At 36.4% G+C, this 22,817-nt stretch overlaps 1 protein-coding gene across 1 annotated transcript in view; it reads left to right on the top strand.

The window, feature by feature from the left end:
• The window catches only part of CEP126 (centrosomal protein 126), a gene marked incomplete at both ends in the record, with an annotated part of 77,052 nt that overhangs the window by 45,112 nt on the left and 9,123 nt on the right, over positions 1–22,817 (top strand). Inside the window, 3 exons of the mRNA XM_080700573.1 lie at positions 9,281–9,393; positions 11,949–12,024; positions 14,244–14,453. Coding sequence (XP_080556699.1) covers positions 9,281–9,393; positions 11,949–12,024; positions 14,244–14,453 — 399 coding nt within the window. The remainder of the gene's footprint in view (positions 1–9,280; positions 9,394–11,948; positions 12,025–14,243; positions 14,454–22,817) is intronic.

Here is a 22,817-nt window from a genome sequence, read left to right as displayed (position 1 = left end):
AGGGGCATTTTACCTCCAAACTACACCCCTAGCTCTATTTTTCTTATTCTTTATTTTGAAACAAGGTCTCAATAAGTTGCAGAAGGCCTCACTATGTAGCTGAGGCTGGCCACAACCTGTGATCATCATGTCTCAGCCTCCCAAGCACTGGGATTACAAGCATCTGCCACCACACCTAGCTGAAAATATAGATTCTAAAAAGGCATTTCTTTCACTAAAAAAACTTCTCTTTTTATCCAATCATTTTATAACATAGCTTTATAACTTCCAAATAATGAAAGCATCATACAGATGAGATAGTCTTAAATAAAGCAATAGTAGTAACATTTTCTTGAGTTGCACCAGTCATACAACCAAGTGCTTTGCATACATTATCTCAGTTAAATCTTACAATAACTCTGAGAAATAGGTACCTCTTTTGTATGTGTCTGGGGATGGAACCCAGAGGCATTTGACCTCCGAGCTACACCCCCTGCCCAATTTTTTGTTCTTTTCTTTTGAAACAGGGTCTCACTGAGTTGCAGAGGGCCTCACTAAGTAGCTGAGACTGTCCACAAACCACGATCCTCCAGTCTCAGCCTCCCAAATGCTGGGATCACAAGCATGTGCCACCATGCCTGGCTGAAATAGGTACCTTTTTAAACCTCATTTTGCAAAGAAAAAATATATAATTATCCAAGGTCACGTCCTAGTAAATAGCAGAATTGTATTTTAATCCAGATTTCTATGGCTTCAAGTTCCATGCTTTTTCTACTAAAGCCATACAATAAATAGTTATTAAATAAATATAATATATGAGACTCTGTCATGGAATATACTTATAAACTCAGAATTTCACATATATCTTGTACATTAAACCATATTAAAATCCTCATTCTCTGATAAAAGAGAGGATACGTGTACTCATCAGCAGAAACCACTATTTTCCTGGCACTTAATCAAAGTAGGTAGTTTTCTCAGGGGTCTTCATATAAGAAACGTTGGAAATGTAAGGATTTTTTACATGTTTTTAAAGACAGAAATATATTCAAACTGTTGTAAATAGTCTGTACCTATTACCACAGGGATTTTACTTAGAAAAATCTAACAGTACTATATACTTAGCAATTGTTCCCATCTTTTTTTTTTTTTTTTGTGGATCTGGGGATGGAACCCAGAGGCATTTGACCTCCGAGCTACACCCCCTGCCCAATTTTTTTATTCTTTATTTTGAAACCAGGTCTCGCTGAGTTGCAGAGGGCCTCCCTCACTAAGTAGGTGAGGCTGTCCGCGAACCGCGATCCTCTGGTCTCAGCCTCCCAAATGCTGGGATTACAAGCGTGCGCCACCACGCCCGGCTCCGCCTTTTTAAAAGCTATTTAAATATCTAACATTCCACGTTATTTCTTTGGTAATACTGAGTTACAATTCAGTGAGAATTTATTTATTTGCTTCCTATTCTCCTAATTTGCCAGGTCATTTCTATTTTCACCCTTATGTACCTAGAGTTGACAATTGAAGAGGTTCTATATTAGAGCTTCCAGAACTCTCTTCCTATGAGGTGCCAGCCATTCAACTACACTACTCCTGAAATCTCAAGTCATTTTTTTCCTAAAGATACCTTCGCATCTGGGTCACAATCTTCATTTTCATGCAGAGTCTTTACCATCATACTAGATAATTCAACATGAACGCGATGAACAAACAGCCTAACATACTGATTTCTCTCAATCTTTTTCTTCTCTAATGATGTTCTATAACATTCTGCCTCAACTACCCATTCCCTTTGTCATATTCTGAACCTAAAATCCATAATATAATAGCATCCTCCTCTCTAACTAATCTCTTGTTCTTTCTTTCCCTGCCCCTACCTTTTTTTTTTTTTTTACCTCACAGGGGATCCAGAGTTCATTATTTTCTCTATTTCCTTGTCCTATTTCAGCTATTTCTTACTCCTCCTCCAGATTAGATTTAATGATCTGTTATTAATTCTTTTGCCAATATCCTAAACTCTTTGCCCCTTGTCACCAATCAGAGAACCTTCCCTCTGGGGAAAAAAATCATACCCTCTTTCTCTATTTCTGCTTCTAAGTAGCAAAGAGAATGCACATGATGCGTCAGGCATATTGATTATGCTGTTGGTTTATGATCATCCTCTGATATCAGCCTTACTAATTAATCTGTTTCTCAGGTAAATTCACTCACCATTCTTTGTTGTAACCATTTCAAACATTTATTCTTTTCAGATATCCACTATTCCTACTTCCAATTTCTTATCAAATATTCACCTACTCATTTTCCAAGATCATATATCAGTGGGGAAAAATATCCCAAATGAGAGGAAAAATGTAAAATTAGAATATTTTAGAACTGGACGTGGTGGCGCACGCTTGTAATGCCAGCATTCGAGAGGCTGAGACAGACCGGAGGATCGCGGTTCGCAGACAGCCTCAGCTACATAGTGAGGCCCTCTGCAACTTAGTGAGACCCTGTTTCAAAATAAAGAATAAAAAATAGAGCAGGGGGTGTAGCTCGGAGGTCGAATGCCCCTGGGTTCCAACCCCATACTCACCAAAAAAAAGAATATTTTAATAATTTATATAAAACAATATTATATGCCTTATAGACACATCCCTACGTAGTAAACTTGTAGCAGAATTGATAATGATTAACTTTAAACTCAGAATAGTAATTACCTCTAGATAAGGAAGAAGAAAAAGATCTCTGTTTTCGATGTACAGGCTGTCATTCCAGTTCTGCAAGTTACACATTGCACAGCTCCAGATAGCACCATGCATATTAGAACATGCAGCAACCTTTATACACAGAGGCCTTCGGTTATATCTGTATAGCATTTATCCTCTAGAATGCTTTGTTTAAAATATTTCTAAATAAAAAACAATACAGAATGAGCAGTGAAGTGCAGTATTAATTAATATAAGCCATTCTTCCCAAATAGTTTAGCCACGAACAGTAAGGTTTATGACAGTGACTTGAGTAGGTAGACCAGGAGATGTTTTTAAAGGAGGGTTAGATATAGATCAGTGATCTTAACAGAATATAAATGTTTAAAGCATAAGTAAAATAGAACAAACTGCATGGATTTAATTTTTAAAGCATATACCTTCCACTATTCTTTTTTTATTGGTTGGATGATTTTTTTTTTACTTTTATTGGTGCATTGTAATTATACATCAATGTGAGATTCAAAGTGTTACAAACAACCACGCACACAGCACTTGGTGTATTTTCCCTCTGCCTCCTACCTGGCCCCTCCACTCCTTCTCCATACGTCAGTGATACTGGTAATGATGCCTTCATATATGGACATGACATTATTTGAACTGTTCCCTTCCTCAATTCTCCTTTTTACTCTCCCCACCTCCCGTCCCCAAAACACTTCTACTATTCTACTGGTCTCTCTGAAGTCCCTTTTGCTTCCTATTTTTGTTCTAGCTCCCACAGATGAAAGAAAATACATGACTTTTGACTTTCTGAGACAGGATGATCTCCCTTAGCATAATATCCTCTAGTTCTATCCACTTTGCTGCAAATTGAATTATTTTGTTCTTTATGGCTGAGTAAAATTTCATTGTGTGTATATACCACACTCTATCCATCCACTGATGGGCCTCTTTCAATACTTTTTATTTACATCCTATTTCCTATGAGATTCTGCATTGATTTCAACTCTATAAATCTACATTCTTGTTTCCTCTGAGATAAAACATAAGGGAAGTGAAAGAGATATTTGGAAGTGGATAAGGGAAGAATTGAGTAAGTTGAGGATGGCCTTTATTTCAAGTGTTAAGACATTGTATAGAGTATGTAAACAAAATAAGAACAATGAGTTTTGTGAAGAATGGGAAAGACTGGGGGAAAAAATGTTGACTAGAGATAAATAAAACTATTATAGGTCACAAAGCCTGGAAACACTTAAATACATGAACCTATATTCCAAGGAGTAAGCCGATTCCTTATAGTGAAATAATTATGGACTTTCTTAATTGAAAATGAACAAAAGCTGATAAATAATAAGTCTGCCTAGAAGGGACTTGATAAAGGTAAAAACAAACTTAAGAAGAAAATGTATCAAAAGAAATTTTGTAGAAATATGACATTGACAGAGAAAGAACTTGATGTTGTCTATTACTAATTAATATAAATATCTTTTACTCCAAAAATAAGGCAGGATTCAATACCAAATATGTACTTGGGAAATGTAAGAGAAATTAGAATAATTGATACATATAGTGGAAATGTTTTCTGATTTGAAAGGGGGAATGTGGGGAAATTAACAATGATAATTTGTAATAACATTTAAAATATAAACCTATGGGAATAAATGTAACAAAAAATTTTGCAAGGTTTCGGCATAAAAGAATAGTATAAAACACTATTGAGAGAAATTATACAGACATACAAAATGGGAGGTGAATATACCATGTTCATGCTTTAAAAAATAAGCATGATAAAGAATTTAATTCTTCTAAAATTAATCTATAACTTTTTTTTTTGGTGGTACTGGGGTTCCTGGAAGCCCTTCTTCCTCCGGGCTACACTCCCAGACCTATTTTTTATATTTTTGAAACAGGGTCTCTTACGCCAGCACGGCTGGCTTCGAACCTGCGCGATCCTCCTGTCTCCGCCTCCCAAGCGCGGGGATTACAAGCGTGCGCCACCACGCCCGGCGTTAATCTATAACTTTAGTACAATCCCCATTAAAGTTCCAGAAGGATTTTTGTGAAAATTGACAGACTTGGTCTAACATTTAAATGGAAATTTAAAGGCCAAAAATGGCTGAAACAAGTCAGGCATAGTGGTAATGCCTATAATCCCAGTACTTGGGAGGCTGAGACAGGAGGATCATAAATTTGTGGTTAGTCTCGGCAATTTAGTGAGACTCAGCAACCTAGTAAGACCCTGTTTCAAAATAAATAAAGGCCCGGCACGGTGGTGCACACTTGTAATCCCAGTCCTTGGGAGGCTGAGACAGGTGGATCACACAGGTTTGAAGCCAGCCTCAGTTACTTAATGAGGCTCTCAGCAACTTAGTGAGACCCTGTTTCCAAATAAAGTATAAAATAGGTCTGGGAGTATAGCCCAGAGGTAGAAAAGCCTCTGGATTCCACCCCCAGTACCACCAAAGAATAAAAAAATAAAAAGGGTTGGATATATAGCTCATAGGTCAAATGCCTCCTGGGTTCAATTACCAGTATTTTTTAAACTAGCTAAGCTGGGCATGGTGGTGCACGCTTGTAATCCCAGCATTCGGAAGGCTGAGACAGGAGGATCACAGTTCGCTTACAACCTCAGCACTCAGTGAGGCCCTCTGCAACTTTGTGAGACCCTGTTTCAAAATAAAGAATAAAAATTAGGGCTGGGGGTATAGCCTGGAGGTAGAATGCCCCTGGGTTCCATCCCCAGTATCCAAAAAAAAAAAAAAATAGCTAGAACAGACTGAAACAATAAAGTTGTAAAACTTATACTACTAGATATTATATATAAGCTACAACAATATGGCATTTGCACAGGAGAATTTAGACGAATGGAATAAAATAGAGTGCAGAAACACACCCACATATTTAAGTGCTTGGTTTGGGACAAGAGTGGCAATGTATAGCAGAGAAAAGGTCCATCTTATCAGTGGATGACTATATGAGATTCATAAAAATAACCCATACTCACACTATACATAAATCAATTCCAGCTGAACTGAAGGTTTAAATATGGAAAGTAAAATTCCTTTAGAAGATAATGTAGATAATATGTTTATGATTTTAGGATGGTCAAAGATTTTTTATCATATAGACTATTAAGGAGAATATTAATAACATACATTAAAAATAGATATTTTTCATCAAAAAAGCCATTAAGAGAGCCAGGCTTGGTAGCACACTCTTGTAATCCCTGCTCTTGGGAGGCTGAGACAGGTGGATCGCGCAGGTTCAAAGCCAGCCTCAGCTACTTAGTGAGGCTCTCAGCAACTTAGGGAGACCCTGTTTCCAAATAAAATATAAAATGGATCTGGGAGTATAGCCCAGAGGTAGAAAGCCTCTGGGTTCCACCCCCAGTACCACCAAAAAAAAAAAAAAAAAAAAGCCATTAAGTGATTCAAAAATCACACCATAGGATAGGAGAAGATGTTGTTTTTGTATTGAGGGTTGAACCAAAAGGCATTCTACCTCTGAAGTATACTCCTAGCCTTTTTGTTTTGGGGGGGATTTTTAGTTTCATTTGAAACAGATTCTTGCTGGGTTACTGAAAGTCTTGCTAAATTGATAAGGCTGGTCTTGAACCTATGATACTCCTACCTCAGCCTGGATTAAACCAGAAAAACAGTATCAGTAAAGAGATACAAAGAGATTTGTTGCAAAGGATTGGTTTATATGAATACTGGGCCTGGCTGGGCAAATCTCAAATTTATAAAGTAGGCCATGAGGAAAGGCAGGCTAGAACTCACAGATGACTAAAACTTCTATTCATATTCAGAATTTTTTATTCTCTCAAGGAAACCTTTCCCCCAATTTTAAGGAAATTAATTGATTTAATTAAGTCCAACTAGAATATATAATCTCTTAATTAAGAAAACTATGGAATTTTAATAAAATGTACAAAACTCTGTCACATTAATACCTATATTGATTGGATAACTGAGGACTCAAGGTGTCATATCAAAAAGACCATCACACCATTTTTTAAAAAGATTGGAATAAGTTTTTTATAAAGAAAGACAGTCAAATGTTAACCAAAGTCCTCAGCATCTAAGTCACCAGGAAAATGCACATTTTAACAATTAGATATAGCTTCATACATCAGAATACCTAAGATTAAAGAGACACAATTCTTGCCAGACATGGTCATACATGCCTATATTTCCAGTACTAGAAAGGCTGAGACAGGCCGGGCGTGGCGGCGCACGCTTGTAATCCCGGTGCTTGGGAGGCAGAGACAGGAGGATCGCGCACGTTCGAAGCCAGCTGCGCGCTCTGGCTTAGGAGACCCTGTTTCCAAATAAAAATGTAAAAATAGGTCTGGGAGTGTAGCCCGGAGTTAGAAGGGCTTCCAGGAACCCCGGTACCACCAAAAAAATAAAAAATAAAGAGGCTGAGACAGAAGGACACAGGTTTGCGGCCAGCCTCAGCAAAGCCCTTCACAATTTAGTGAGACCCCAGGGCTAGGGTGTAACTCAGAGGTAGAATGGCCCTGAGTTCAATGCTCAGTACCAGTAAAACACACACACACACACACACACACACACACACACACACACACCACAATTTTTTTTTTTTTTTTTTTTTTTGGTGGTACTGGGGTTCCTGGAAGCCCTTCTACCTCTGGGCTACACTCCCAGACCTATTTTTACATTTTTATTTGGAAACAGGGTCTCCTAAGCCAGCGCGCGCGGCTGGCTTCGAACCTGCGCGATCCTCCTGTCTCTGCCTCCCAAGCACGGGGATTACAAGCGTGCGCCACCACGCCCGGCTCACACAACACAATTTTAAGGGTTGGTAAAGATACCTCAGGGCTGGGTTTGTGGTTCAGTAGTACTGTGCTTACCTACCATGTATAAGGACCTAGGTTTGTTCCTCAACACACACACACACACACACACACACACACACACACACACGTATATCAACTAGAAATTCTCAAAATATCTACAAAAGTTGAACATATATATCCTATGATATAGCAATTACAGTCCAGCAGATTGTGTGTATGGAGTGTGTGTGTGTGTGTGTGTGTGTGTGTGTGTGTATCAGAAATTCATATGTAAACCAGAAGACATGTTCAAAAACTTTGCTAAGGCCTTTATAGAACCTGGAATTTTCTCAAGTGTATAAATGCATATATACTACAATGTATAAATAAACTAAAAGTCATTCATTTAATGAATATACTATAATGAAAATAAATGAACTTTTGCCAAAAAATAGCAATGTAAATAGATTTTGAATCATAATATTATACAAAAGAAGTATATTGGACAATAAAGATGCAAGTTGTATTCCTTTTATATCAAAAACAAGTAAACCTATAAGGGTACGGGATATACAGAAACTAGTAAGAGGGGAGGGGTTTTGGTGTTGACAGTATTGTTTCTTGATACAAGCAGCTATGTAATCTGAGTTTGTGAACATAATCTGTTTACTTATAATTTGTGCATTTTTTTTTTGAAAAACTGGGGGTTGAACCCAGGGGCATTCTACCTCTGAGCTACACCCCCAGCCCTATTTTATATTCTTTATTTGGAAACAGGGTCGCACTAAGTTGCTGAGGGCCTCAAAAAGTAGCTGAGGCTGGGTGTGAACCTGCAATTCTCTTGTCACAGCTTCCCAAGTACTGGGGATTACAAGTGTGTGCCAACACACCTGGCTATTTGTGTACTTTTCCATGTAGGTTATACGTCAGTTTAAAAAACAAAAATGTTGGACATGGTGGTGGCATGCCTATAATCCCAGTACTTGCGGGGGGCTAAGACTGGAGGATGGCAAGTTTAAGACCAACCTCAGCAATTTAGACAAGACCCTGTATCTGAAATTTGGCCAGAGACATGGAAACAAATTATTCTATAAAATTTTGACTTTTGTTATTTGCCTATAATATTTGTTATAGCACTATTCCATTCTAAGTGATATTCTAAGCACCTTATATAAGGAAACACTTAATCCCCCAATATTAAAATTTTTATTCCTTCAAGAGAACAGTTTGGCCAGGCATGATGGTGCATGCCTATAATCCTAGTACTTGGGAGGCTGAAACAGGAGGATGGCAGATTTAAAGCCAGCTTCAACAACTTACCAAGACCCAAAATAAAAAATAATACTGGGAGTGTACCTCAGAGACAGAATGCTCCTGGGTTCAATCCCCAGTACCATAAGAAAAGAAAGTGATAATTGAGTTTACTGTATGTAATATATGGCAGTTTACATTGCAAACTAATAAGAATTTCAGTGTCAAACATATACATTTAAGCAGAGTTTAATTTCTAATTTTTAGATAATATAAATTGGAATTCTAATATGTTTTTCTTGCACAGCAGTGGCTCACCCCACACGTCCTTTTGTGTTCCGGTATCATGCTTGGGAGGTCACTGCTCTGACCATACACCCTATAGAAGCAGTAATTTTGTTGAATTTTTCCCTGTAATTGTGCCATTCATGAAACACATAAGAGAAACTCAACAAAACTTGCTGACCAAATGAATGACCTTAGAGTTTCCTGTGGTGTTCCGAGATAACTTGGAAGTTTGTGATATCCTGCATAATTTTTGACCTTGTGCTGACATTTGTTTAAGATTCTGCTGTTACAAGAAGAAAACGAATTGTTAACAATAAGCAGAGAAGTCTTTTAGAGCAGAAAAGAAAAAATCCTGGATCCGTAGGACAGAAGTACAGTGAGCAAATAAATGTAAGTATAATATTAGTAAAAAAGCTCTATTCAACGATGAGGAATTGCTTGGAAAACAATATTCTGAAAGGTCTGGCTCTTGTTCTATATAGTATACTACAACATAAATATAAATATAGGCAAAGCCATTTCTGATGCAATCTTATCATCTCATGCTAAAAACTTATTGTACTATACTCATTTACTATATTCAAATTAGCCTGTATGATCAGTTACTAGTAAAGGTTTTAAACCAAATTTAAGAAATCACTAATATTGTTTTATTTTCTATTGTGGATGACCAGCTCTGGAAAAAAGTCATTCACAAAAACCTTCAACGAGTTATTGAAAAATACATAAAAAGGATGGGAGGGAGGGGGAAAAAAGGAAGAAAAACTAGAGCCATGGGTAGAGGAAGTAAGTATGTAACCATAAAGACTATGGGATTGAATATCCTGTTTGAATATGAGCTTCCTGGAAGACATGGCAAAAAGGAAAATTGAACAAGTTATATAGTTCTCAAGGACTATTGGTAATTATGTTATTTGTGGTGCAATATTTTAAAAGACATCTCCCATTGAGGAACTTTTATAAGGGATCTTGAAGTAATGGACATATCTCAAATAACAATAAGGCCATTTGACACAGAAACCTTCAGTTAAAGCATAATAGCAATTTTTAAATGATATTTAAAGTTCTAAGAGGGCTAAGTAAATGTGGTCTAAATATGACATTTTCTAGAGATAACTTGACCTAAGGATTGACTTCAGAATAGTAAAAATATGAGATGAATAAAATAGCATTTTACTTGGAATTTCTACTTTAAATATCATTTCTTCTAATTTTAATAAAGCTAGATCAATTCTATTCTACCTTATAGGCTGAGAATCTTCTCATGTCTTTATTATTACTAATATGGATGACAACCAACTCTCAGCAAAACAAAAGTATTTTAGTTCTGTATTTATGTAAATAGGTTCGTTTCATTACCAATATATGTTATTGCCTAATAACAAACACAGTATTTAGTTACATGACAAATATGATAATGCCTAATAAGTGTTCTTTTTGAATTTCTATATTGTTCTCATCAACCATCTCAAAATTAATAAAGGGAACACATCTTTACCTCTATTTTTTCTTTTTCTGTATTAAGATATCTCAAATTTAAAAGTATTATGTAGTTACAAGGGGAAAATGAACAAAATAAATTTTAAATGCCTGTTATTGGTGCCCTCTTCAAATTCATTTTTTTATTTTTCAAAGTCTTGCTTTATTCCTTTGTCTCTTGCTCCTTTGCATTCTGTCTTACTGTCTTTGAAGTCTGTTTTTGTCCTTCTTTCCAAAAAGCTTCATTTCCCCTTTCAACACATACATTTTCCACTTGTACAGCCACTTACACATCTCCAGAATTCTTGTTAGCTTTAGAATAGGTCATGATTCCTGAATCAAAATCAAGTTTTGAGGCTCAGATTTTTCATCTTTATTATTTTGTTTTGTTTTTAATTGTAACATCTAATCAAAGAATCAGTTGCTATAGCAATGGCCCTTGTCATCTTGCTTTAGGAACTCCATTTTATGATATTGTATTTTTCCCAGCCCACTACTTCTCTGTGGAGAGAATCTGAACGAGATAAATAGGAAATGTAGAAAAAGCACCGTCACTATTCTGCACCAGGACTTCAGTCCAAGGTCTCTCAAGTTGCTCATAGAAAACAGACAAAACCATGAGATCTGTTAGACAGCTGTTGCAAAATCTGTATCAGCTACTCTTCAGATCAGATTAAACAAAGACTAAGCATATAGTCCTAGTCATGCAACTTTATAAGAGAAAATAGTAATTTCTTAAAGTGAAATGGGAATAAAAAAAGAAAGTATACCATATTCAGGGAAAGAGAGTAAGTATCTTTCAGATACTGTTGTACGAGCTCACTTATTTCCAGTGCTCAGAAATTTTCATTTTCTAGATTCTATGCAGCATTGGGACAGCTATTTCTGCTTTAATTTTTGTCATCTTGGATATCTATTCCTTACACTAGCCACTGTTAGAGGCTTTTAGCTAGTAGTTATTGTGATTTACTCTTGTATCAATGAACCAATTAAGTTACAAACCTTAAAGTAATTTTTTACCTTTCTTTTAAACAATACTTTTGATTGTCACTCAACTTACTTTTTATTCTTTATTTTTAAACAGGGTCTCACTGAATTGCAAAGGGCCTCACTAAGTAGCCGAGATTATCTGCACCCGATCTTCCTGTCTCAGCCTCTCAAATGCTCAGATTACAAGTGTGGGCCACCATGCCCAACTCAATTTATTTGTTTTATTTCAAATATCCAACTCAACAGTGCAACCTGAAATTTTTCAATGGTCATAAAATATATTTTTAAATATTCAAGTACCATAAACAGGCCTTTATTCGGTAATTTTTATTTCTGCTCCCAAAAAAAGAAGCAAGTCATATGAAAATAATAGCTGAAAAAAATATGTATATAGCATTTAAAATTTTAAAGTCCATGTATATGTTATGAATTTTAAATGTAGAATTGTGTTCTGATTTAATATTCTATTTTTATAGAGTTTTGGACGAAGTGTCCAGCTAAATTCAAGTGAGCCAAAACAAACTACAAGGGGTACTTCTAATATTGAAGAAGGTACGCTTTAGTTTAAACCCTTTCCTCAGAGCTTTGTTCCAGTTGATATTTTTCTTATATGTATTTTCTTATATGTTTACTTATTATGTGATTGTTAAACCACCATTTAGAACTTGAACTCTCCTTATCCCTGCATATTGTTTGTTGCCAGTTTTATTGCCAGTTTTTCTTTATTTTAAATAATGACATACTGAACATCTTTATACAAGAAGCTATTTCCTGATTTGACTATTATTTCTGCAGGATAGAATCCCAGAATTAAAATTACCTGATATATACTTGGCACGTAGTAAATACTTGTTGAATGAAACTCTGCATCATAAATGAATACTAGATCAAAAGAAATGTCACTGATATAGCTTTTCATGCACACTACTGAAGCATTTTCTTAAAACGTATTATATTTCAGTGGTATATATCAACTCAAGGTACAATCACTTCTAATACTTGCTTATGTGATAGGCAAACAAATGGTATTAATTTTTATTTTTATATTTTTATTAATAATATACTTGCCTTTTATATGCATTTTTGGTAAATTGTCTCTTCATATTATTTTCCCCTACATATTAGAGTGGTGATATTTTCTTACTGATTTCTGTAAATTATTGAAATATTAAGGATTCTAATTCTTATATTAGTTGCAAATGTTTACTACTTTGTTGTTTTCATTTTATTCCACTTATGTTATATTTTATATGTAGAAGTTTATATTTTATTTTTTTCTTGCAGTAAATAATATTTGTGTGTAATTGAACCCAGGGGCACTCTACCATTAAGATACACTCCCAGACCTTTTAGTTTTTTATTTTTTATTTAGAGACAGGGTGTTACTAAGTTACCAAGCACTGGCCTCAAACTCTTGATCCTATTGTTGCAGACTTCAAAGTGCTGAAATTACATGTTTGGGTCATCATCCCCACCTAATGATTTTTTGAGAGATAATTATCTCCTTACGTGTACATATTGACCATATAATCATGAACAAAACATACAAAGTTCCTGCCCTTCAGAATTTTAAAGTATATCAGGGAAAATTGTCCTGGCCTTAAATAAACATGTTTTAGTATTTTCTTAATAACATTTCCATTACTTTTAAGCTCAAAGAACCTTCCTAATATAAAAAGTTACACTTATTTATTTTCCTTTTCTGGATTGCTTTAATAGTTTGATTCCTTAAATTTAACTCTTTAATTTCTTTTTAATTTATTTAGATGAATGGTAAGAAATTAAACTCCAAATTAATTCCTTTTATAGGCAAAGAACTAATTTATTAAGTCATTTTTCCCTTCTCTCAAGTCTGACGATTTTTATCACTTTGTTTGTTTGTTTGTTTGTTTGTTTGTTTGTTTTGCCATACTGAGGATGGAATCCAGGGGCATTCTCCCTTTGAGTCACACCCCCATACCTATTTTTTATTCTTTATTTTGAAACAGGGTCTCACTGAGTTGCAAAGGGCCTCACTAAGTAGATGAAGCTGTCCGCAAGCCGCAATCCTCCCGTCTCAGCTCCCAAGTGCTGCGATTACAAACGTGCGCCACCACACCTGGCTACATGATTTTAATTTAATTTAATCGGTTCTGTTTATAGGATGCCATTTAAATTTTAATCTTTTCATGGCCGGGCGTGGTGGCACACACTTGTAATCCCCACGCTTGGGAGGCGGAGACAGGAGGATTGCACAGGTTCGAAGCCAGCCACACTGGCTTAAGAGACCCTGTTTCCAAATAAAAATATTAAAAAAAAATAGGTCTGGGAGCGTAGCCCAGAGGTAGAAGGGCTTCCAGGAACCCCAGTACCAAAAAAAATAAATTTTAATCTTTTCTTAAATTCCTTTACTTTCATTGTTTTATTTATAGTTTATTTTAACTGCTGTTATAGACAAACTCCCTTTTGTCTTTGTATCACCAATGAGTAACAAAAACAAAAAAAATAAGGATTTTTAAATTAGCTTAATGTATTTTTCTTTCATTTAGGTAACACTCTAGGGATTTTTATTGCCTCACTGCTATCATTTTGAGTATGTATTTTTTTTAATTAGGGATGGAAAAGTGCTAACTACAGAAGATCCTAACAATAAAATGCAGAGGACTAGCATATTTATTATATTTTTGTTTGTGAAATAAATGTATAGAGACATAATTCAGTTTTGAATGTTTAAAGGGTAAGCCTAAAAACAAAAAAAGGATCAAAGAATAATTGATGTAAAGTTTCTGTAGTTTCAGATAGTACTTCTGAGTTTTTGATGGCTGAAAAACTAGTAAATGCTTCGGTGCCTGAAGATGAAATTCTAACTGTCATGAATTGCAAGCAGCTACAGAAACCACATCTGGCTTTAAATAAGACCCAGCAGTTCAACATCTGTGCACTATCAGCTGAAGAACAAAAGATCCTGCAGTCTATTAATCATCTCAATCAAAGGCTACACTGTAAGTATAGAAGACTGTCTTTTGTAAAAAAAAAAATGTGGTATTTTGTATTTAAACTATTTTAGTTTTAATATTAATTTAATCTTAAAAATTAAAACACAAAACAATTAAAAACAAAGTATATTTAACCACCTATTTAATGGGGTACATATAGTTGAGAATATATTTTAATATATCATACTATTTCAAGTATACCATGTCACTTATGATATTATTTATGATGATATTAATGTCTGTAGCAGGCCTTACTATCTTTTCTGAATATATTAATATATTGCTTCTATTTCAACAATGAATAGGCTAGGTATCTATACTGACTACTCATGAAAACAACTGTAAATTCTTGATTAAGTATTTTAAAAACCTAAATATAAATCAAAACCAACCAATAGCAATCAGAGAGATTGAAATGGCAATAAAGGGCCTAACATCAAAGAAAAGCCCAGGACCAGATGGTTTCCCAAGTGAATTTTATAAACCCTTTATAGAAGAGCTAATCCCAATAATCCTCGATCTATTTCATGAAATAGAAAGAAATGAGATGCTCCTAAATACATTCTATGAAGCTAATATCACATTAATACCAAAACCAAATAAAGACACCTCAAGGAAGGAAAACTACAGACCTATATCATCGATAAACTTGGATGCAAAACAGCTAAACAAAACACTAACAACATGCATTCAAAACCACATCAAGAAAATCATACACCATGACCAAGTAGGGTTCATCCCAGGGATGCAAGGCTGGTTCAATCCATGTAACTCATCAATCCATGTAACTCATCACATAAGCAGAACCAAAGACAAAAATTTTATGATCATTTTAATAGACACTGAAAAAGCATTTGACAAAATAAAACATCCATTTATGCAAAAAGCACTTTATTTATTTATTTTGGTACTGGGGATGGAACTGAGCATTCTACTTCTGAGCTACACCCCCAACCCTATTTTTTTATTCTTTATTTTGAAACAGGGTCTCACTAAGTAGCTGAGGTTGGCCTCGAACCTGCAATCCTCTTGTCTTAGCCTCCCAAGTACTGGGACTACAAGCATGTGCCACTACACCTGGCTCATAAAGGAAATCTACAATAGGCCCACAGCCAACATTATATTAAATGGGGAAAAATGCTGAGAATTTCCCCTAAAAACAGGGAAAAGACAAGGATGTTTATTACCACCACTTCTTTTCAATATAGTATTTTACACTCTAGCCAGAGCAATAAGGCAAGAAAAGGAAATCAACGGAGTACAAATAGAAAAAGAAGAACTCATACTTTCACTGTTTGCAGATGACATGATACTATACTTAGAAGACCCAACAAACTCAACCAAAAGGCTCATAGAACTGATCAACAAATTCAGCATGGTGTCTGGATACAAAATCAATCTTAAAAAATCGGAACCTTTCTGTATACCAAACATAAATCCACTGAGAAAGAAATCCAGAAAACACTTCCACTCAGGATATCCCACAAAAAAATACTTAGGAATAAACTTAACCAAGGAGGTAAAAGACCTCTACAAAGAAAATTATGAAACATTGAAAAAAGAAATAAAAGAAGATCTTAGAAGATAGAAAAATTTTTCATATTCATGGATAGGCAGATAAATATCTAAATGGCCATACTTCCAAAAGTGATCTATAGATTCAGCACAATACTCATTAAATCTCCAAGGTCATTTTTTACAGACATAGAAAAATCAGTCCTTAAATTCAATTGGAACAACAAAATATCCAGAATTGCCAAAGTAGTTATCAGCAACAAAAACCATGCAGAAGGAATCACAATACCTGACTTTAAACTATACTACAAAGCCATAGTAATAAAAACAACATGGTACTGGCACAAAAACAGATACATAGACCAGTGGAGCAGAATAGAAGACTTGAAAACGAATCCACACACTTATAGCCAATTGATTTTTGACAAAGGACCCAAAAACATACACTGTAAAAAAGATACCCTGTTCAACAAATGGTGTTGGCAAAACTGGTTAACCATATGCAGAAAATTGGAAATTAATCCCACTTTCTCACCCTTTACAAGAGTCCATTCAAGATGGATCAAAGACTTGGAAATTAGACCAGATACCTTGATGATCCTTGAAGAGGGCATAGGTCCAACACATAGGCAAAGATGAAAACTTTTTCAACAAGATCTCAAAGGCACAAGAAACTAAAAGGCAAATCAGTATGTGGGATTGCATGAAACTGAAGAGCTTCTGTATAGCAAAGGAAACTATCAAGAACATCAACCGATGCCAGGCGTGGTGGCACATGCTTGTAATCCCCGGGCTTGGGAGGTGGAGACAGGAGGATTGCGCAGGTTCAAAGCCAGCAGCACTGGCTTAAGAGACCCTGTTTCCAAATAAAAATATAAAAATAGGTCTGGGAGTATAGCCCGGAGGTAGAAGAGTTTCCAAGAACCCCAGTACCACCAAAAAAAAAAAAAGAACATCAACCAAGAGCCAACAGAATGGAAGAGTTTTGCCACCTACTCCTCCAATAAAGGACTAATATCTAGACTATACAGAGAACTCAAAAAACTCAGCATTAAGAAAACAACCCAATCAAAAAAATGGACAAGTGAACTAGACACTTCACGAAAGAAGAAATTCAAATGACCAGTAAATGCATAAAATATGCTCAACATTATTAGCAATCAGAGAGATGTAAATAAAAACTACTCTGAGATTTCATCTAACTCTAACTAGAATTGGAATTGGAGTTGGAGTTGCAGTCATTCAAAACACAACAACAAATGCTGGCGAGGATGTGGAGAGGTGGGAACTCTAATACATTGTTGGTGGGATTGCAAATTAGTGCAACCATTTTGGAAAACAGTATGGAGGATCCTCAGAAAAATGGGAATGAACTTACTATATGATCCAGCAATACCACTTCTGGATATCTACCCAAAAGAATGGAAACCAAACTACCAAACTAATACATGTATATCTATGTTCATAGCTACACAATTCACCATAGCCACACTATGGAACCAGCCAAGATGTCCATCAATAGATGAATGAATTACAAAACTATGGGATATGTACACAATGGAATTTTATTCAGTCATAAAGAAGAACAAAATTATGTCATTTATAGGAAATGGATGGAACTGGAAAACATGCTAAGTGAGATTAGTCAGCCACAAAAAATAAGAAATCCAATGATGTCCCTAATATGCAGAAGCTAACATGCTGTCCCTAATATGCAGAATTCTGTCCCTAATATGGGTCATAGGAGGAACTCTAGATGAAGAAGGAGATACTATAGATAAGCAAATAAGGTGAACTGAGGAGATGGGAGGGGGAAAGAGGGAAATTCTCTAATGCACATGATGTACATTAACAAACATATCAATGTCAATCACTAAGCCAAATATAAGAAGGAGGGAGTGGGAGGGAATGGGGTAGGAATTGAGTAAGGACTAATTGGGTGATGTGGCATATATGCCTCCACCATTTTGTATCTCATTAAGATGTATGGCTACAATGCGCCAATAAAAATTTTAAATAAAAGTAAAACCTAATATAATGATGAGCTGCCAAGACTATAAAGAATTACAACATAAATGGAATGGTATTAAACTAAAAAGTTTCTGCATGCCGGGCATGGTGGCACACGCTTGTAATCCCAGCATTCGGGAGGCTGAGACCAGAGGATCGCGGTTCGCGGACAACTTCAGCTACTTATCAAGGCCCTCTACAACTTGGTGAGACCCTGTTTCAAAAGAATCAAAAATAGGGTAGGGAGTATAGCTTGAAGGTCGAATGCCCCCGGGTTCCATTCTCAGACCCGAAGGAAAAAAAAAAAAATTTCTGCTCAGCGAAGGAAATTATCAAGAGTCTAAAGAAAGAGCCTACAAAATGGGAGAGCTTTGCCAGCTGTCCTTCTGATTAATTATAAAATACACAAAGAACTTGAAAGACTTTACACTAAAAATAAAATAACCCAACCAAGAAATGGGAAATTGAACTAAATAGCTAAATAGACACTTCACAAAAGAGATACAAATAGGCAATAAATACATGAAAAAAATGTTCAAAAAAGTAAATTTATAGCTGGGCATGGTGCGCATGTTTGTAATCCCAGTACCTAAGAGGCTGAGATAGGAGGATATGTGTTTGCAAACAACCTCCACAAGTTAGTGAAACCCTGTTTCAGAGTAAAGAATAAAAAGTAATTGGGCTAGGGGTGTACATTGGAGGTAGAATGCTCCTGGCTTCAATCCCCAGCCCCCCCCCCAAAAAAGTAAATTTATATCCCTTCTAGAAACCTACCTGTATTCCAGTCCTCAAAGAATTATCACAAACTAAATTCAAAGAAAATGAGCTGCCTACAATAAAAAATAACATAAAAATTAAAATAAATAAATTAATCCATAAAAGAAAAGGCACCATTAAAAAAAAATCAAAAGAAACCAGAAGACAATAAACAGACCCAAGGAGGATTTTAGATAATGAAATTACCAGATACAGGCTATAAAATAACTATGTTTATGTGTTTCTAAAGTAATAAGAAATATGTTTAAAAATTTAGCCAGGGATAAGAAACTATAAATAATGACCAAACAAATTTGAAAAAGGCCCAAATAGAATGCCTGGAAATGGAAATATATAATATTTAAAATTTGAAATTCAGCAGATTATAGGCATCTGAAGAAAGAATTAGTATTCTAAAATATAAATTAGAGAAACTTATCCAGAATAAAGACTAAAGAGACAAAGAGAAAATATGAAATAGAGCTTAAAATACAAAGGGCATAGTGGCACACACCTGTAATCACGGTATTTAGGATGCTGAGACAGGAGAATCACAGGTTCAAGGCCAGTCTCAGCAACTGTGTAAGATCTTTACCAACCTAGCGAGGCCCTCTTCCAAATTTAAAAAATAAAAAGGGCTAGGGTTGTAACTTGAGGGTAGAATACCCTTGGGTTAAATCCCCAGTAAAACACACACACACACACACAGAGAGAGAGAGAGAGAGAGAGAGAGAGAGAGAGAGAGAGAGAGAGAGAGAGAGGGAGAGAGGGAGAGAGGGAGAGGGAGAGGGAGAGGGAGAGGGAGAGGGAGAGGGAGAGGGAGAGGGAGAGGGAGAGGGAGAGGGAGAGGGAACACAAAGGACTAAGGAGTAAAAGCTCTAAAGATGGTCAGAGGAACTATCTGAAGTGATAACACCTGGCAATTTTTCCAATTTTAAGAACAATACTAAGTTATACATTCAAAACCCCAACACATTTCAAAGTAACAAAAAGAAATCCCCTTAGCATATACAAGGCCCTATATTTAATCACAATACTAAGAAAAGAAAGTTTCACCAAGTCCTATCACAGTGAATGAACATACCTTATAAACCAGCATTTTCACTTTTTGATGTATACATTAGATAAAATTCACACATAGTCATTGGGAGATAGTATAAGCATATAGAGATCATTGTTGACAAAAGCCCAAATTTGAAAATCTAAAAAGTATGTTCATGTTATAGAATATTATTCATCATGGAAATGTATAAATTATAGCTATATACTCATGATGGATAAATCTGAAATATATAATTTTTTGTGGTACTGGGGATGGAACCCAGGGTTCCATTCTACCTCCAAACTATACCTCCAGCCCTAATTTTTACTCTTTATTTTGAAACAAGGTCTCACTTAGTTGCAGAAGGCCTTACTAAGTAGGTAAGGCTGTCCTCAAACCACGATCTTCCTGTCTCAGCATCCCAAGTACTGGAATTACAAATGTGTACCACCACATCCCACTACTTCTACATATTTAAATTTTTTACATAAAACATTCTGACTGAATTATTTTTCTTTTACTCAGATTTTTCCTATTTTATGGAAAAAAATCTAAAGATTGAAAAGATGAACATTGACCAAATAGCTCAATTTTTTTGTACCTCAGTAGCTAAATTAACATCTTGTTTCTTGAGTGGTTCCAAAGATGAAATTCATTTTTAGCTCTTCAAAAAGAAAGACATAAAAGACCTCTACAATGAAAACTATAAAACATTAAAGAAATTGAAGAAGACCTTGGAAGATGGAAAGATCTCCCTTGCTCATGGATAGGCAGAATAAATATCACCAAAATGGCCATTTTACCAAAAGTGATCTACATATTTAATGCAATTCCTATCAAAATACCAATGACAGCCGGGAGTGGTGGCACACGCTTGTAATCTCCGCGCTTGGGAGGCAGAGACAGGAGGATCGCGCTCTTTCGGAGCCAGCCTCACTGGCTTAAGAGACCCTGTTTCCACATAAAAAAGTTTAAAAAAATAGGTCTGGGAGTGTAGCCCATGGGAGTGTATCCCAGAGGTAGAAGGGCTTCCAGGAACCCCAGTACCACCAAAAAATAAAAATAAAATAAAATACCAATGACGTTCTTTATAGACCTTAAAAAATTAGTCATGAATTATATACAGAGAAAGAAAAGACCCAGAATAGCCCAAGCAATTCTCAGCAATAAGAACCATGGAGGAAGGCATCACAATCCCTGATTTAAAATTATACTATAGAGCAATAGTAGTTAAAACAGCATGGTATTGGCACAATAACAGGCACACAGACCAGTAGAACAGAAGATACAAAAATAAACCCACACACTTACAGTCAATTGATGTTTGCCAAAGGGGCCAAATTCATACACTGAAGGAAAAAAAAAGCCTTTTCAACAAATGGTGCTGGGAGAACTGGCTATCCATTTGTAGAAAGATGGAACTAAATCTTTACTTCTCACTATGCACAGGATTCCACTCACAATGGATCAAAGACCTGGAAATCAGACCAGAGACTGTGAAGCTACTAAAGGAGGGCATAGGTTCAACACTCCAACATATAGGCACAGGTAGTAACTTCCTCAGTAAGACCTCCAAAGCACAGGAAATTAAAACAAGAAGTAGTAAGTGGAGTAGCATCAAGCTAAAAAGTTTTTGTTCATCAAAGGAAGCCATCAAGAATCTAAAGAGAAAGCCTACAGAAGAAGGGAGATCTTTACCATCCACCACAATGATACAGGGCTAGTAACCAGAATATACAAAGAGCACAAAAAACTCTACACTAGCAAAGCAAATAACCCAATTAAGAAATGGGCAACTGAATTGAATAGACACTTCACAAAAGAAGAGATACAAATGGTCAATTGATACATGAAAAAAATGTTCAACATCATTAGCCATCAGGGAGATACAAATCAAAACTTCCCTGATTTTCCATCTAACCCTAATTAGAGTAACAGGCATAAAGAAGTCAAACAACAACAAATGCTGTTAAGGAAGTGGGGAAAGAGGAACTCTTTTACACTGTTGGTGGAAGTGCAAACTAGTTCAGCCACTATGGAGATCAGTGTAAAGATTCCTTAGAAAACTGGAGGGGGGGACTTCCGGGAAGATGGCGACCGAGAAAAGCGGGGCTTAAGAGTCCCGCTAACAACCAATCTCCATTACCACAAAAAGAGCGCCTTTCATAGCCAGAAAACAACATCACCAGAAAAACAAAAAAAACCACCAGGCTCCAGAGAGAAAGCGGACTGAGAACAGAGCTCAGGGCCACAGAGGAGACACACGCGCCCGAGGACGCGGCAGCAGCGTCATACTGCCGGCGGCAGCGGCGAACTCAACGGACGGCTACAGCAAGCCAGGAGAGCCGCTGCGGAACAGCCAGGCGGGATCTTTCGGCGCAGACAGCATTTAAAGCTCCCAGTGGCTGAGCTCAGCACACGCTGCAGGGATTCAGAGTGGAAATCAAAACCAGAGAAGAAAAAATACGCCAGCTTCATGGCCGAGGGCGTGGCAGAGGCGCCATATTGCCACCGGCGGCGGCAGCAGCAGTGAATTCACCGAGTCCAGTACAGCTACATCTGCGTACTCAAGAACAGTGAGTCAAATTGCGGGCCACAGAGGAGAAATCGCAGTATTGGGCCTCCTGGGACTTGACCCAGTGAGGGAGTGGTGGTGGCAGAGATATCACACCATAGGAGAACGTGCAACCTGGCACCCCCCACAGTCTAAAGCAGCCTCTATCGACTCTCTGGGTCGGAGACTCTGTGATACAACCCAGTAAAGGATTGGTTAGTGGTTGCAGTGGGGTCTGAGATAATACAGACTCGAGATCCAGAGCACCTTAAGTGAAGCCATAGTGACCCAAGGGAAGAACCCAGAGAAGGCACAAACCTCCGAAATCATGGGAAAGAGGAATAACACTGGAGTAATGAATGTGCACAACCCCACAACATCAGAACCTGATAAAACAGAAAATCAGAGATTTCTAGAAGATCAAATCAGGAAAGTAACTGTAGAAATAATAGAGGTGCTTCGAAAAGAACTCAGAGAGAGCCAAAAAGAGATA

The sequence above is a fragment of the Muscardinus avellanarius genome, assembly GCF_963383645.1.
Source record: "Muscardinus avellanarius genome assembly, chromosome: 1".
NCBI lineage: Eukaryota > Metazoa > Chordata > Mammalia > Rodentia > Gliridae > Muscardinus > Muscardinus avellanarius.
Note: the sequence above shows the minus strand (reverse complement) of the source record. Positions and strands in the feature narration are given on the sequence as shown.